The 17,628-nt window shown below is 40.7% G+C and overlaps 1 protein-coding gene across 9 annotated transcripts in view; it reads right to left on the bottom strand.

Moving 5' to 3' along the window:
* The window catches only part of TBXAS1 (thromboxane A synthase 1), a 243,706-nt gene that overhangs the window by 123,661 nt on the left and 102,417 nt on the right, over positions 1 to 17,628 (bottom strand). For all 9 annotated transcript variants that reach the window (XM_052667451.1, XM_052667452.1, XM_052667449.1 and 6 more), the window contains one exon: positions 8,959 to 9,055. In XM_052667451.1, coding sequence (XP_052523411.1) covers positions 8,959 to 9,055 — 97 coding nt within the window. The remainder of the gene's footprint in view (positions 1 to 8,958; positions 9,056 to 17,628) is intronic.

The raw sequence follows: 17,628 nt of genomic DNA, 5'->3' as shown, positions 1-17,628 counted from the left end.
ATAATAAATATTTATAATATATAATAAACACTCTTGAAAATAGACAATCAAAATAGACAATCATGGCCCACTGAATTAAATGAGACTTAAGAATATGCAGAGAAGTAAGAAAACGATGACATCTTTTTATGACTAGTAGTCACCAAAGGCACTTGCCAGGTGTCCAAGGTATATACAAATGAGCTTTTGCACCCTGTAGGACAGATTTCCCTTGGTTTATCATTCTGAATCAGAATTACAAAATAAAAATGATAAACTTAAGATAGTCCTCAAAATACAGATCAGTCAATTGAAACCATTAATACTATATTTGCTACTTTAAAAAAAATACTTCAAAAGAAAAAGTCAATTCAAAAGAAAAAAAAATAAGCCTTCAAATAAAACTATCCTCCTTTTCTAGAGGGTTTTGGTTGTTTTTGTTTTTTTTTTTTTAGATTTCTGCATAAAAATGGGGAAGGAAAAGCAATTCAAATTGACTCCTCTCACCAAAAATATATAAAATAAAATAAAATAAAATAAAATAAAATAAAATAAATAAAATAAAATAAATAAAATAAAATAAAACTCCAACCCCTTCAATAAGTTCTGAAGCACTAACATTCCCTAGTGTTAATGTTGAGCTGGAAATTTCCAATATTCTCTTTCACATTTGTTAAGGTGACAAAGCAGTTCCTAAATGACTTGCCCTTGTGAACACAAGAGTTCTGTAGCAAAGCCAAAAATCGATCTCAGAGCTCCTAAATCCCAACCCAAAGCCTTAATCACAAAACCAGATCTCACCCCACTGGGATTCAGAGGATCAGGTTGTTCCCAAAACACAGCTTACTAATATGTTAAGTTTTTCTTTAAGCCTAACTGAAGCTAAAGTCTGATAAATTTTACAGTCAACAGCAGTGATCATTTTACATTAGTTTTGTGCTATTAGCTGCAGCAGATGGGGAATAAGAGATAATTTGTTGTGCACGCATAAAAAGACATACACAGTGTGAAAGAAATGACCCTCTCAATATTTATTATTTTAATTTTTCAAATGTCTATTGCAAGCATATGCACTCCTAGTTTAAAACATTTAAACAATACCAGATTTAATCGCTTAGAAAAAATTAACTAGCAAGCTCTGAAAGCAAGAGGAGGAAAGAAAAAAGAAGTCCGGAATTAAAAGCTATTTTACAGGATAAAACAAAAGGCAAAACAGTTGCACATACATTGACCAAGTTAGAAAGGTTCACCAGTACCTAGAAGATAGCCCCAGGGGAACACTAGGAAAAGAAAGTGGATACTTCATTGCAGCTCCTGAGCCCAGGAGCTCCTGCACCAGCAAACCCTCTTGAGAACCATCAGGTCAAAACAGGGTAAGAGCCCTTGCTCAGCCCTGGCAGGCACTGACACTAGAAAAATCTTTCAGGCATATGGCTCCTACTGATATGGCTGTTCAACAGCACCCTCAGATACGCAGTCAAACAGATTAATATTACACAGTTAAGCGCTATACAGCCAAACACATTTCCTCCCAGTATAGTTCTCTTTCTGTAATGATGCTATACCAGCCAGGATTTCAAATCAATGATGATCTAGCAGCTGTAGGAAACTGCTAGGCAAAAAAAAGTAAATCTTAATAAATTCACTGCTTGGACACCTTTTCACTTATCCTTGTAAAGCACGGAGTGATTTTTAGAAGCAACGAATGTTCTCAACTCAATGAGACTGAGCCTTATTGTACATGTGGTAGGATTGACACTTTCTTGAAGTTGTCCTACAAAGGGAAGGAGGGAGGGGAGAAACTCACAGCTCTAGCACAAAGAACTACACATTCAAGGCAAGGCCTGCTATGAGGTGTGATGGCTTTGATGCATCATGAACTGAAATGGCATATGAGAGTCACTATGGCATACAAGAGGAGGCACATTTTATGGAGTTCCCATAGCTCCTCTAGTGAGGACTGAAGTTTTGGCATTTCCTCAAATCTCAAAGACACCTCAAATCAAATCTGTTTACATCCTTATGTATCCATAAATATATATAAATGTGCACATGTGAGCACAAAGACAGGAATAGCAACAAATCCTGAGAAACCCTGCATCCAGAAGCCTTTGCATTTCACTTTGTACGCCCTATGCAAACCCAACAAAAACAAAGATGAAACAAGATGAACAAATGGAAAAAATGAATCACAGAATGGCTTCAGTTGGAAGGGATCTCAAAGAGCATTTAGTTCCATCTCCTCTGACACAAGCAGAGTTGAAAAAATGAATAAATATATCTTTAAAGACTGAGGTGTTAAATAAACTTAAGGCATATTCATTCTTTCCCTCCAATACTTCAAAAAGCAGCTTGTTTTTAAAACTAAAAATCACTGTCAACTATTAGCACATACTGGAACATCACTTGCTTACTATACAATCCCACTGAAAAGTCATTTCAAAGGGTAAAAAAAAAAACAAAAAAAAAAACCCTGAAGATCTAATGACATAAATTTCAACATTTTTTTTCTCTTGTTTAAATTGTTTGAATCATTTCCCAAATATTGACTTATCTGCTTTCTTACTGTGTATGTCACTGCTGCTCCAAACCACGTACCCATGTGCAGGTGAGCCCCTAACAAAGCATGCTCATCTGTTTACAAGTGGAGTTCATTGTACTTTGCAACAACAATGTAGTAATAGACTAACAAGTTCACATGAGATGTAGACAGTGACATTGACACAACAGGAAATAATCCTAGGATATTTAATTTGAAGAAAATAAACATTTCTAAACAAAACAAGAGTACAGGGTCAAGAAAGCATATATACACATTTTTTGCAACAGTGCACAACTGTTCCATGGCTATTTTTGCATTATTTGTCTCCACATGAATAAGTGAGTGGGTCCATTTTTAAAAACAAAAACCTTATTTGTCAGAGAGCATGAAGGAACAGCCTAGCCTCCAAGCTGGCTCTGTATATATGACTGAATTGCTAGTGTTTACCTAATGATAGCACATCAGCTGGGCTGCTGCCTACCAGCAGTGCGTGTACTCTAAAAACCAAGGCAGCATGCAACCAGTAAGTTCCTGCACAAGACATGCAACTGAGCCTTTACTTGAAAAAGGCCAAGAACACACACATACACACACACAGTCAATTCCTGAGGTACCACACGGAGCTGTTCTAAGCCAGTTGTGTATCCACACCCTGCTATGGAGATAAATAAATCCTTTCAGTCAGCACTGGGTCATCCAGTTATTGGAAGTACCCTACTTACCACTGAGTCCCTGACGCAAAATCCACAGAGTTACGGAATGGTTGAGATTGGAAAGAACTTCTGGAGGGTATACTGTATCAAATTTGGATAGACCCTTTCCTAGAGCAATACACACAGACACTTTCCTTTCTGGTACCCTGCTCTCTGGCAAGAGATGAGAAAGATCAGCTGATGCACTAATGTCTCAGTCATCCTGGATCACAGTTGAACAAGATGCAGAAAATGGGCTCCTTCCTCATTGGTGACTGCTTTGTTGTTGCTAGGTAAGTTTCCCTTCAAGAGGGAAACAAATAGTTTACACCACCAGGTAATATCAACTTCCTTGTCATTTTTACTACTTCATTATTATTTGTTATTTTATTGTTACTTTTCCACTGTAACAGCAAAGCTTCTGTTGAAAAAATAGTGATGTTCTCTATTGAAATCAGTGCAGATTTGTGTACTTAAGAACATCACCCTCCTCCAGTGAGTTGGTACAGAGATTTAAGGAGTTGATCTGGATCAACTACCAGTTTCCACTTGTGATAGCCACATGAATTCTGGCAGAACAATGACTCCAGCAGCCTGTCAAACCTCAGCTAGCCAATGCTTACCCTTGCCCTAGGGATTACTGATCCATATTTTTTGCAAAAGTTTGGCCTGCAACTTTGAGACAATTTGTCATTTATATTAGATAACGGGGAATCTCTCTCCATCTTAACATTCTGCTCTTACATTTTTAATTGTTCACTTTAATGCTTCTCCAGTACTAATTCAAAAACAAATTTTCAATACACAAATTACAAACAATCTGAAAACAGATTATGTATCATTATCCTGCCTGGCAGAATGCAACATGCAACACATCATAAATGTGTCTCACACACAACACAATAATGCAGTTAAAAAAGGTTAAAGAATAGTCCTAGAGCTCTTAAAAGAAAACTTCTATACAAGAGACAACTTACCATGCTTGTGAGAAGAAGGTATTATTCACTGTGGCACAGCCCTGCCTAGCATTCTGGCTGAGGTTTCCATAGTTAACTTAAACTAAAATCAGTTCCATATTTTTGGCAGAAGGTCTACAAGCTAATTTTCATCTTTTCTTCTTCAAGTGTAATTAAAAACATGGGGAAAAGGCTTCATATGCCTCAAGTATGAAGGTACATTACAGTAGACCTTTCTATTTTTAAATACCTACAATGCTCACCTTACTCAAGTCAAAATTAAGTAGGAAAACAGGATGTCATTATAGCTTTTTTGTGATTATATGGTTAACATAAAATATACCCCACACCTGCAGGAGACTAACACTCTCTGTGCAAGACCTGGTTGCTTGCTCTAAAATGAAGTGAACCTTAATGCAGATTTGATCTGCAGTCATCATAGGTTTCTGTCACAAGAATTATTAATCGGTAGCTCAGAAACAATATAAGAGGGCAAAGGAATCTAAAAATCTTTTCAAAGCATTATTCAAAAGATATTCATAGCAAAGATGTGAAATATGTAGTGTCAAAGGGAAACATATTCACAAAAAAATTACCAATCATTTGGCACCTGTTCACATGCAAAATCTATTTTGTCCTTATAATAAGCGAGCACTCAGGCTCAATGCAGGAGAAGTGTTCTACTTCTCTCTGGGTATGGAAAGAGGATGCAAGACGCTGCCTTTTCACAGCTGTCATTCAAGCATAGACACAACCAGCATGGATAGGCCCAATACACCCAGCACCTACTGTTATTGCTTTGCTTTGGCAAGCATGGAAGAATCCTTATGGCACTCAGTCAATCCAGTAACAAAACACCCAGCTACTGAAAATAAGTCCCTGAATCAGGACCACCACAGCCATGCCCCTTCGGCCAAATACAACACCATGCCAGCTTCCTTCTGGCACACACAAAAAATGAGAAAGATAAAACTCTCATTATTTCAGCCCTCCCTCTAGAAGAAAACAAGGCAAAGGTGACCCTTCCTACTCCATGAGAATTGTTCTTAGTCAAGAATCCCCACATGCCATAGCCTGGCATTCACATCAGTACAGCTGCACAACATGTCTTCTTACACTTTAGACTCAGCCTCCCAGGCTGCAGGGAGCACAGCCCTTTATCTGTTTCCCTCACTGAAACATGGGATCTCTCATCCAGGTATTAAACTAAACAAACTCTTCCAATAGTCCTCTAAGAAGATTAAAACCACCCTGATTCCGTAATGATCTCCTGACTACTTGCCAACAAATAGTGACTTTGCCGGCAATTGCACAATCTCAGATTAAGGTCATCCTTCTTACAAGTGCTCAAAGACATGACAGTACATTATGAATAGCTTTAATAAAAGCTCCAAGTTCACTGAATCATCGCCTGATTCGCTCTTGTCTATCAAGTACATCCACTGTTTGCAACCCTTCACAAGTTGAATTTCCCATTGTCTCTTACTGTAATATATACATATTTAGGCAGTTGAAAGAGCAGAAAAATACACAGGAAACATAAATATTTTCTACCCTGTAATACACCAGCCGTTTAGACATCATCCTATCCATCGTTCAAGTTAGTGACAATGTTAACACGCTGTTGATGCAACTGCTGCAGAACATGGTGAATAATCTCTCTTTGTGTGGCATTCAGGGTTAGATAATTCACATTTCCTCTCTGGTGCATGAGGCACAAATTTAGATTTTGGAAATGAATTTTGGGAAAAAAAAAAAAAAAAAATGGGAAAGAAAAAAATAAGAACATGCTGGATTTTCTCAAGGGCTGTTCACACCCATGGGGCTTTCTCCATTCCCATGTTTCCCACTCTGAAAAACTGATGCTTGAGAGAATGTGTTAGGTCAAAATAAACTGCCCTGGTTTCAACTGGGATGGAGTTAATTTTCTTCTTAGTAGCTGGTATGATGCTGTGTTTTAGATTTAGGATGAGAATATTTTTAATAACACACTGATGTTTTAGTTTGTTACACAGGAGTGCTTACACTAAGTCAAGCACTTCTCAGCTTCTTGTTCTGCCCTGCCAGTAGGGATGCTGAGGAGCTGGGAGGGAACACATCCAGGACAGCTGACCTTAGCTGACCAAATGGATATCCCATACCACAGGGCATCATGTGGAACAATACACCTGGAGGAGCCATCTGGAGTAGGTGCTGCTTGGTGTCTGGCTAGGCACTGGTCAGCGGCTGGTGAGTAATTGTGCTTTGTTTATTCTTCTTGTTATTGTGCTTTATCTTTTCGCTTTTTTTTTTTTTTTCTTTTTTTTCTTTATTATACTTATTTCAATCCATGAATTCTTGCACTTTTCCATTCAATTTTCACCCCCACCCCACTGGTTGGGGAGAGCGAGTGAACAGCTACATGGTGTTTATCTGCTTACCACGTTAAAAAACAACATAAGTGAATACCAAGTCTGGATTGAAATGTATTAGCTTAAATTTGTGAACAGCACTGACTCCAAAGCCAGTTCGATAACCACTCAACAGCACATCATTTGGGAAAGGAATGGATAAAATAAGGCAGAGAGATCTAGTTTGTGTTTTGAATTCTCCCATCAAACTGACTCTCGCTTGAAGTAGAGAAGCTTGCTTTGAGTAGTTTTTAGAAGTATAAACAGAACATTATTAAAGTCTTAAAATTACATTTATCCAGTCAATATGAGAAGGATCTCTTTCTTGAAACTGTTTTTTCCCCACTCTCACCTTTCCATCAGTATTCACTTACAACCAAAATTATACCTGAACAAAATCTGCTGACCTTCTTTACATACAGTACAGCACTATTTATTAACACACAGAGAATCCTTAGTATACAGCATACCAGAACACCTCACTGAGAGATTTATGAAAGAGAGAGCACCCAGTATGAAAATTCATGAAGGAAAAAAGATTTCCAAGCCAAATGTGGAAGGACCCAGAAATGGAAGGTTGCTTATCATTTACTAATGATAAATAAAAGGTAGAAGAAGAGAAACAAAGTGGAAAGTAAAAGGTAACACCCAAAGATTGCAGCTATGTGAAAAGACCATGGAATGAGCAGATAAAAGTACACAAGATAAAGCAAGTTCATTTGAATTAGGATTATGGGCATTGAGCAACTCAGATTTAGTAACAGTGTACAGGGGGAAAAACTGTTCCTTTTCTTAAAGAGAAAGGTAGGACATCTGTCACATGCTTGCTAGTAGGTAGCAGGGATATCAACCAGTCTGTGCCTCAGCTCCTCATGCAGAAAGGAGGGTGTTGTGCAAAAAAACTTACAGACGGTTCAAGGACAGTCAAGCGATATGGACAAGATATGAATCTACACAGACAACTAGACTAAGCTGATCTCTGATGAAGAAAATAAAAGGGGAGAGAGACTGGTTACAGTGATCTGAATTACCTGAGTTTGAGAGGAAAACAAATATTAGACCATGACAGATGGCTGTACAACCAAAAGAGAGAGATAAACCTCCCACCACAAAAGTCTGAAGAGAAAGTAAAATTCAGCCAATACATTCAAATGGTGAGACTGACTGAAATTAAGTGTAAAGTGAGTATTTGAATATAGCCTAAAAGGAATGATCTCTAGTTTCAAAAGGTGTTGTTTGGGCATCAGCTACAGCTGTGAATAGTGCAAACAATCTACTCATACCAAATATACAGGAGAAAGGCATGTAGACAGGAAGAAATAGGTTACATGAATGAGGACTGAAGAAGGAAAAGGGCAGAAAATTCTTTTGAATACAGAGAAGATGGGGAAAAGAATGTTACAGCATGCAACAACTTCAGCCTAGGAAGCTTGCACACTGATTCTTCCATTTAGATGTGAGTTACAGGCAGAATGCAAGGTGACTGGTACAAGTGGTTATTAAATAAGATACAAATAGTCACAAGATGAACTTCATGTACCAGAAGAAGCAAGCAAAGGAGACAAGCAATCTGCAAACAAACTGACTGGCTGCAGAGAGGATCAGAGGGGCAGAGGAGGCAAACAGCTGATCAGAGATGAAATTTTCCCTGAGGACATGAATGCATGCAGGTTTACGTGAGCAGGTTTGCGCATACAAAGGGGCCAGAAGGAAGAAAAGAATGGATGGCAGTATGTGGTCACAGTGATACAAAATGATGAGAAACTGACAGAAATATTTACTATATCTCTGGCTATTCCCTCCCTCTTTTTATTTGTTCTAACCAGAACTCAGAAAAGTGCTTCTCAATATATATATATTTCTATAAGTAAAATAAGTAATCAGCAGTATATGTATAAATCCTTGCAAATCCCAATTTAATTATTTTCTATTCTTTATTTTCAAAGCGCTAAGAAACCTATGTCAGCTGAGAGAGGCCCCAGCAGCCCATTCCCGCCCTAGAAAATCTAAATAGACAAAGGAGACCAGGAGTAGGAGAAAGCAAATAATACTGTGCCTATACTACAGGGTGAGAACCAAGGGAAAGAGCTAGTACGGGATTTTCCTAGGAGGTAAGTGGCAAAACTGGATATTGAAACTCTCTCTCTCTCTCCTACATCTATTTGGTGCCTCAGTCACAAGGGCATTGTATTTCTTTTAATGGCAGTCCCTTTCATCTTCTGAATTCTGGTAATCAAAATCTTTGACTGAAACACATAGAGTTTCTATACCTTTAAGTTCTATTGAACCACATGCTTTCCCCCACTGCGTTTCCCGCTGTCTTGTGGCCGTTTCTGATCTGAGCTCAAATTAGCAGCATTATCACCTCTGTCCACAAAGAGGACCTTCCATCTACTTACAGTTCTGTTGGTGAAGTTACTGAAGTCTGTCACTAAGATTTGCTTGATCACCTCTGGTGCGGAGATCACCACAAACATCTGGCGACCAATATAGTATCTACAAGAAAGAGAGTCATTTTAGCAGATAATATCAACCAGAAAATCATCACAATTCCTAAAATCTTTTTCTTGGTTTGAAAATACTCGTCATGAACAAACACCACAGAAAGTATGTACTATTGTGCAGATCAGTATCCTTCCCCATCTCTCTCAACTATTAAAGTAAGATGTGTGGTCCCGGAATTTAAAGGAAATAGCTTAAAGCATTTACTGATTAATCAATACTTAGCCAACATTTTAACATAGTGGTTTACACACACTGCTCAGTTCCAAATTCAGTACAAAGCGATGCAGTATCAGTAAACTCAACAACAGAGGGACAAAACCTTAGCAACAAACAACTCCAACAACTGTGGAAGACCTACAAAATCAATTACTCTGCCGCAAATCATACAACATGCCTTTCCATGACAAAGTCTTGCCTACAGTTTACCTTTCTCCACAGTGTGGATGCAATAAATGCATACTTCCACCACTTCTGCTGGAAGTATTGGAATTGAGAGCATCTCAGACTTACAGGCTCATCATTACCATCTACGAAGGGCCATCTGAACACAAAATGATGCCAATTAAAAAAAAAAAAAAGACAATCCAACAACCTGTAATGTTTGCTATGTATAAGAAAGCTAATAAAACTTTAAGACAAGACTAGGTGACACGTCCCACTCTGTTTCAGACACCTCCTTGCTCCCAGTTTGATTTGGCCTTGCATCACCAGGATCTGTTCCTCTGGGGACTTGATACCTCAGTGGATGATACAGAAGCACTGGGACCACATCCCATAGTTCCTAGGGGCACAGACCTCCCTTCTCCCAGCAATGTTTCTGTGGACACTCAGTGCTTGCCTGCTCTGCAGAGCAGGAAGGAGCACCATCAGCAAGCAGAGGTTGCCTGCAGCCCCTACCTTTCTCAGTTGCTGGACCAGAAAGATTACACAGGTGATGCTGTGATGCTGCTTCAGCTGTGCCAGAAGAGTGGAGGAGGCTGGATGCAGGTGCAGGAAGGCTGGGTAGCTTAGAGCATAGCAGAAGAGTGGAACCACAGATGCTGCAGCACTGCCTAATCATTTTGATATGATATAGCTTAATATCAATATGTTGCTTATCACCTGTCTACACTGCAGCAACAGAGCAGACAAGCAAACCTTGGGCTAAATTAGATTTAGTAAGTGGAGGTTCCCATGGCAATGAAGCTGCAGCAGCACTGATTCCACCAGGGGCAAACAAGTCAGACAAATATCTTGATTCCAAAGCAAGGTTTCAGAGTCCATCTTGACCCCATTCCACCAAAACTCATAACAAAAAAAAAAAAGTCAGAAAAGAATAAGAAAAAAATTTCTTCAGGAAGAAAGAGATCATATTTTCATATTTGGTGGGTTTCCAGAGGGAAGAGTTATTTCCCAAATCCACCCCACAGGATTCACTTGTACCTTAGACGTGGGTTCTAATTCTCTATTAAAATAAGCCTCTCATCTCTACTAGTCTATTAAACCATAGCAAAGCATCCATCTTTTAATGGTCAAAAGTTTTCTTCAGGATTTTTAAGCTTGCACAAGGAAGAGCTGAAGTCTCATTTTAAATAGTGCTTTGATCAACCTTTGGCAAAAAATGATAATATCCCTCATGTCCCTTCCTCATGTATTTTGTACATTTCTGACGCTAAAAATGCAAAGCAAGCTTCCCAGGCGAAAGTCTGTATCTCTCCAAATCTACCCAGGACAAACAGCCACAAATAACGACCTCTTTCGATGATCTTCCTTCACACTTCATGTTTCTCTTTCCCTCCCCAAGTTTACCGAGTGTCTCATTTAATGGCTAGTGACTGGTGCTCCAACACATAGCTCTTCTTAGCAACCAAGTCTCAAACACCAGATTCAAACTTGAAGCAGAAGCTGATTAAGACTACCCAGATATTTTAACCCTGAGCACCACACTAGATATCCTGCAAGGCTTATGTGTGTGTGTATACATGATACTTCTAGCTTACTTCAAGCTGCAGAGCTCCAGATGCAATCCATGGCAATAAGAGGATGGTACTCTCAGAGCACTTGTGTCACAGTACATTTGTGCTTGTATTCAGGATTAAAGTATGGGACAAGAGCATGTTCTGCTTAACCTGTTTTTACAAGAAAGTGACTCGTAAGCCAAGTTTATGCAAACAAATGTATGTATCATTCTCCAGCTCAGACCAGTCTACTAAACTCCCAGTTCTGCTTTTACAGCTAATGAGCTAATGCACTCAAATTATTGTTTTCTATTGTACGCCAATCAGTAAAACTCTCTTCCTGCCTTTTTTTTTTTCCTTTCCAATACTTTCTGAGTACAATTTATCTCATGTTTTCAAGGACATAGAAAGAAGAGAGCATTTATGGGCACAGTTTGCAAAACAAAATCCACAAGCTTTAAGTATGATGTCCATGAAGTATGAAACAGGACCATAAGAACTATCAGATTTAGCAAATACTGGTCCAGAACCTCCAGAACCACCATAAGTACACTTAACTGAGTTTTAATACACTTAAAATCTTCTGCAGCATCCAAGTCTCAAAACCAGGAGCACATTCCCAGCTATATTTTAAAACAGCAATAAATTCATTTTCAAATCGCAAGTAAAAGATAAAATCTTTCTGAACAATAATCTATTCTTCCAAAGTAAATAACATATGCACCCTTAGCATGTAACTCCATTTTGATTCTGTATTACTACATGAGGATATCACCAGCTTCACAGAGACCTAGATTTATTATTGAACAAAACCCGATACTCTTGTCAGATTTTAATAAATAAGAGTTTGAGAAAAAACAAAAGCCTCCCAGCAAGTACATTACAAATGGATTCATGAATAATTTAGGACACCACTTTTTATTAACTTTCTCTGGCTTAATCTTTTCACAGGGCTTGTCCACATGCCAGAGTTCTGCCTTTAACTATAGTGACACAGTACCATTACAGCACTTGGCCCAAACCTTTGTAATACTCTCATGTAGGACGTTCAGTGTATGTTCATGACTACCTAGCTCACTCCTGCACAGAAACAAGAATGTGTGAACATAGCACAGTGTCCACAGAGTAATGCAACTCTGTCCACAGAGAAAGAAATCCACTGTAACACACTTGTGAAATGTTCACAACACACAAAATTGTCATTTTCAAGGGTGGATAAGGTATCAGTTATTCAAGCCACACTCCTAGGGAAATTCCTATTAAATTTCAGTTTGAATGCATCCCTCTGAAGTAGAGAAAAACACCTGTGTTTTTTAGATCTGTTGGAAGGTGAGATAGAGCACATTTGGTAAATCACCAGCATGAGTTTTCCCCAGGGGCTGGGAGGGAGACAAGACCCCATACGTTGCTGGTGCCAGAGGGAAGCAGCCTGCACTGCACCATCCCTGGGAGGGCTGCACTAAGAGTTTTTCAGAGTTGTTCAACAGAGGGCACAAATTCACCAGCAGAAGTTATGGAAAAGACTGCCCTCCAGCATGTTTACCAAAGGTCAAGGGGGTGGTTACGCTGTAGTGTATCAAGCATGGGAAGTTAATCTGCATTCAGAGTGTTTTAATAACTCCAGAGGCTACAAATACCAAACAGAGTCAACTGAAGCAGTTTCGTTTGTAGGAACAGGAGCAGGCAATCATCTTTCTTGCAGCACTTAATGAAAGGGAGAGACTTCTATCCAGGATGCTGCTGTCCTCTTTGTAATTACTTAGCCATTTAGTAGATACATCAGTTCTTTTAACCCCTCGAATAAGCACCAATCTAGTAAAGATTTCTGCTGCTTTGTGCATACCCCACCACTGCTTTCTGCAGAGCTACAGTCCAGGTCTCTCACCCCACTCCTAGCACCTAGTTTGTCCATGGCCACAGAAGTCACAGATGCATGAGACCCTGACAGAACCCTAGAATTGTAAAGGTTGGAAAAGACTTCTAAGGTGATCTAGTCCAACCACCATCCCATCCCCCCATGCCCACTGCCCACGTCCCTCAATGCCACATCCATACAGCTCTGGAACACCTCCAGGACGGTGACTGCACCACCTGCCTGGGCAGCCTGTGCCACTGCAGCACCACTCTTTCTGAGAAGAAATGTTTTCTAACACCCAACATGAATCTCCCCTGGCGTAACTGAAGGCTACTTCTTTTCATCCTACTGTGATCTGTGAGAAGAGGCCAACCCACATTTCGTTGCAACCTCCTTTCAGGTTATACAGAGCAATGAGGTCTCTGCTGAGCCTCTTTTCTCCAGACTGAACAACCCCAGTTACCTCAGCTGCTCCCCATCAGACTTGTGCTCTAGACCCCTCACAGTTCCATTGCCCTTCTCTGGGGGCACTCCAAGGCCTTAATATCTTTTTTGTAGAGAGGGGCCCAAAATTGAGCACAGCACTCAAGGTGCGGCCTTATCAGTGCTGAGTGCATAGGGACGATCACCTCCCTGCTCCTGGTGGTTACACCACTACATCCAGCCATGAGCCAAGACAGGAGCAATGGAACAAGGGGCACACAGAACAACAGAATCACACGGTTGGAAACGACCTACAAGATCATCTAATCCAACCATCATGGCACGGTGCAGCCCATCCTGCATCACACAAACAGACTCTCTTCCTTTCCAGCACTTGCCGTGGATGTGCTACAGAAACATTGTCTTGCTGCATGGGGAAAGACAGAGAGCACGTATCCTGTGTTGTGGCAGAGGGCCATATGTTTTTATATAACACCCACATGGGAAACACCTGCAACCTTTTCACCTTGTTTATAGTGCTGCTGTCAATTCACAGCAGACTTTGATCTCCCTATCAATTATCAGTGCCGTGTATAGCAAACACCGCACATTAATCATAAAACACACGTATGCTGTTAGGCAATAAATAAGCCTGTGTTTTCTATGCTGCAGTGTGGTAAAGTACACAAAGATCTTCTGGAAAAAAATAAAATTTAAAAAAAAAAAAAAAAACAGTTTTATTATCTACACCTTTGTCAGGGAAGAGCAAAGAAAAAAAAAAAAGTATGCAAATTCATGGATTTTCATGGGAAAAGGATAATTTACTCAGGAGACACTTCCAGAAAAAAAAAAATCTTCCTTAATCACTCTGCTTGTATTATTTAGAGGTACCCATTCCCAGCAGGCAGAAAAATGCAAAAAATGAATAGCACATTGCTTGTGTAAAACAGGACTCGAGGCTTGCTTAATTATTTCAGAGGTCAGCAAATTGATTTGTCATAAGCGCTGTCCCCTCCTGGCTCTTGCAGGCAACTCAGACCGTATTGCTCACAGTGAGCAATACAAAACTGACAGCTGGAAAGTCTAAATACAGTCTTCACAGAAATGGTCACTTGGTCCAAGAGGAAAGGAAAGGAAGGGACAAAAAATTGCCTGTTACCTATCAGTTCAATTATTATTTGTGTTATATTAGCAGCTAGAGGCCTTGACCATCCTTGGGCCCTCCTTATGGTAGGAGTTATACATAAGTAGAAAGCCTGGAGAGCCCACAGTTTAAATAACCACAAGCAACAAACAGCATGGAAAACAAAGATCACTCTCTGCTTTCCAGCTGCAGGATTGAGATCCAGGCAAGGATGGAGGAGCTGGGAACTGCCAACCATCTCTTTTTTTTTTTCCTACTGACTCCCTGTGTGACCAGAGTCCCTCAGCTGCCATTCATTTCCAAAATTCTGGGGCTAATTTTCTTTGGGAAACATGGTAGAAAACCAGGAGTCTGCTCTTTTGCTGCTTCACCTGAGGCCCAGGCTGCAACACCAAAGAATCACAGCATCGCAGAATCATAGGGGTTGGAAAGGACCTCTGGAGATCACCTAGGCTAACCTCTTGCTAAAGCAGGCTCCCTACAGTAGGTTCCACAGTCTGTCAGGTTTTGACTATTTCCAGAGAAGGAAACTCCACCACCTCTTTGGTCAGCCTTCTCCAGTGCTCTGTCACCCTCATAGAAAATAAGTTGCTGTGACATCAAGCGATGGAGATCCTTTGCTGAGCTGTCACAAGCCAAGTAGCTCCAGCCAGAGAGCTAAGAAATGCACATCACCTTTTTGTAAAGAAAAAAACCACCCTAGACAGAGGTGATCTGTCTAGGAAATGGAAACGGAGCACCGGTAGCACTGAGCAGACTCAGGCACAGAGTGCAGCTCCGCCAGCACACACATGCCTTAGCCTAAGACTAATCCAACCCATTGTATAAATTCATGAAAAAGATATGGCCACAGTGATTTCTATTTAAGAATAAATAGCTCCTCATTTCCTTTTTCAATGAACTGTACGCTTCTTTTCATGTCATGAAAGCTTCAAAATAAGCACACACAACTATTAATTTAATTCCTGACTGCATTAGAAATACGCCGTAACAAGATGCCCAGGCTCTCACAGATGCTTTCTGTGCCGCCTGTATTGCTCTACACCAATCTCTTTGTCCATATACCCAGGATTACAAACGCTATCTTCTCCATACCAAGAACCTCTGCACTATCTCAGTCTTGCACCTTGCCAAAAGACCTCTGCTTGCCTGCATGCTTATGGAAATATCAAGAAAGGAGAAAAATGCTGGGATTAGTTGTATTCTCCCTACCAGTAAAAGCAGAACCACATTTAAAGGAGCTCCTCCTTCATCAGGTGTGAGACTGGTGGTACAAGAGCAGTACAGACTCAGCAGTACGGAGACTCATAGAATATCTCAAGTCAGAAGGGATGCATAAGGGTCAGGGGTACTAATTTTGGTCATTGCATGGTGCAGAGCTGACAGCGCTTTTCTGGGCCCTTATAACATGGTACAAGTAAGGCCTGTTTCTGGGCATCTCTATCTCCAGCTGAGTTTTCATGTCTCCCCCTCATTTACCAGCCCCTTCCCCTTCCAAGAGCAGCACAGAAGATACAGACTCCACACACCCGTGTGAATTCATTCATTCATGAAGTAGTATTTAACACATATTGCGAACGACAAGGGATCAGATTAAGCTCAGAAAGTGACACAGAGAAGAAAAAAGAGCCTTCTGAATTATGGAAGCCAATGGGGCTATCTGTGTCCATTCCATTTTTTGAAGAAATTCTAGTCCAGATCCAGGTGCAAGCTTCAGCCACGGCAAGCACAAAATCTCACGTCCTTGCTCAGAGATAGGGAAGAGAAGCAGCAAAGGAGACGAATGTGGGGACAGGAGAGCCATTTTTCTCCTTGTTCCAGGCACGTGGCAGGAGAACTGCAGAGCCTGGTGGGGTGCTGTGCTCCCTGCAGCTGGAGCTTCCCTCGCCAGGGTTTGGCATTTATTTTTATCCTGGCGACCGGGCTGAAGCGACTGCCACCATCACAGCTCCATGGGTCTGCGTCACCTCACTGCTGCTGATTAGCAGCATCAGTATGCCACTTCATTAATGCGAAATGAAAGCTGTAAATAAGGGATCCCTTTTATAGGATGCTCCTGGAAATGAGAAGTGCTGTGATATTAGTAAGAAACCAGGCTCTCCTGCCTGGAAGTACAGTGCCATTGCTACTGTGGGATGCTCAGAATGCTTATAGCTCTTGGCAAGTTTGCCAGAAGAAGGTTGCTAAAATCTTTTCCCACCGCGCTTCCCACCAAGCTTGGACTGTATCAATCTGTGTTTTGTTACCCATGTTTAGACTGTGACATTTTCACCAAAGCTTGTTTTGTCTGCGCTCATTAAAGCACAGTATGCCTGACTGACCTCATGTGATGCTGCAGCAGACGTTTCCTGTGTGTTTCAGCATATTTCTGTGCCTGGCCTTTCTGTGGGCCTGAGAGCCCACAGCAGTGTGAGATCAGCCTCATCTTGGGCTCTTTGCACCTCATTCAGTACCAAACTTCTCATTTTTTTTTGTGAGAAAACCCACCAGGTTGCTATTTCCAGAACACTGGATTACTATTTCCAGGGAAGGCAACATCTGGGAGATTGCAAACTTTGTCTTTCCAAACTCTCCTTGTAGCCATCTACACAGTGTTCACTTATAGATTTGTGTGATCGTATTACTTATATTCGACAGCATTACCTATTCTTTTCAGTGCAGTGTGAAAAGCGGTAAGGCTACAAGATGGCTGGGGATAAGCAGACAATTTTACTCCAGCTACATAAGGGACAGCCTTTTCTGTCTTTTATTAATAAATAAATAAATAACCAAAAGAACGGAAGGAAGACGGATGTGCTCAGCACATATCCTGATTTCTAGTCTGGAGCTGAAAGCAGTTTCCCTTGACAGACAAGCGAGCAATTTCTAGGAAGCAACAGGAAGTTAAAGCGTGGCAAGGCTGCAGCCATTTCATGCAAGATAAATGGAGATAGCACAGCACGCTTGTAGATGAGGGATACGACCAAGAAGCTACTCAGAAAAACAGAGCTCAGAGAACATGAAGGAGCAGAGCGAGCAGCATAGTGCTGTTTTCTAGCAAAGCAGGGGGGACCAATCGGAGCAGTGAAAGCAGGGAGGATGCTCTGTGTCCTAGGAAGCAGGAGAGCACGTGTGCACTGCAGGCTTCAGGGAAGATTTGGGGATGGGGGACAAAAACACGTGTGCAACCATGTGGAGAAAATGAAACTGGGGAGATGTCAAAGGA

The sequence above is a fragment of the Tympanuchus pallidicinctus genome, unplaced genomic scaffold (genome assembly GCF_026119805.1).
Source record: "Tympanuchus pallidicinctus isolate F22 unplaced genomic scaffold, pur_lepc_1.0 scaffold8, whole genome shotgun sequence".
Taxonomy (NCBI): Eukaryota; Metazoa; Chordata; class Aves; order Galliformes; family Phasianidae; genus Tympanuchus; species Tympanuchus pallidicinctus.
Note: the sequence above shows the minus strand (reverse complement) of the source record. Positions and strands in the feature narration are given on the sequence as shown.